The sequence below is a fragment of the Myotis davidii genome, unplaced genomic scaffold, assembly GCF_000327345.1.
Source record: "Myotis davidii unplaced genomic scaffold, ASM32734v1 scaffold1181, whole genome shotgun sequence".
In the NCBI taxonomy this organism is placed as follows: domain Eukaryota; kingdom Metazoa; phylum Chordata; class Mammalia; order Chiroptera; family Vespertilionidae; genus Myotis; species Myotis davidii.
In genome coordinates, this window is record NW_006291190.1 from 4,860 (window position 1) to 5,376 (window position 517).

General features: G+C 65.4%; 1 protein-coding gene across 1 annotated transcript in view; it reads left to right on the plus strand.

Moving 5' to 3' along the window:
* Window positions 1-316: 316 nt before the first annotated feature.
* Window positions 317-517, plus strand: part of RRM1 (ribonucleotide reductase catalytic subunit M1) — a 67,041-nt gene continuing 66,840 nt past the window's right edge. The window contains exon 1 of the mRNA XM_006764320.2: window positions 317-461. Coding sequence (XP_006764383.1) covers window positions 443-461 — 19 coding nt within the window. The 5' untranslated portion in view covers window positions 317-442. The remainder of the gene's footprint in view (window positions 462-517) is intronic.

Sequence of the window (517 nt, forward strand, 5' to 3'; positions counted from 1 at the left end):
TGGGCCCCCCCTGGTGCGCTCCGAGTGCTGGGTCCCGTCCCGGGCTCGGCTAAGACTTGGCGGCGAGAGATCAGTGTCGACTCCGTACCCCACGCAGGTGCATGAGCGGCGCTGGCTGCTGGACTCTGCCCACACTTAATATGGCGGCGGGAGCGTCGCATTCCCGCCGGGCGTGCCCACAACCACTGCTGCCACGAAAGGGGCGTGGTTTCCTGGGCCCCGCCCACGTTCAAACGGTGGCTAATGAGCAAGGCTGACTTTCTGTAAAGCCGGTCCTTCCCACCGCCGGGCGCCGGCAGCGTAGCGTAGAGAACGTGATGCGTGCGACGTTGTTTGCGTCTCGGGTGGCGGGAAGGAGATTCGGCTTGTCTTGCCTTTCCCTGCGGAAGAGAGAGCGCTGCAGACTTGAATCTCATCCGTATCGCCTCAGCTTCCAGCCGCGATGCATGTGATCAAGCGAGGTGAGCGGCCGGGGAGAGGCCGGTGGGACAGTGGAGGGCGGGTCAGGGGACGCGGC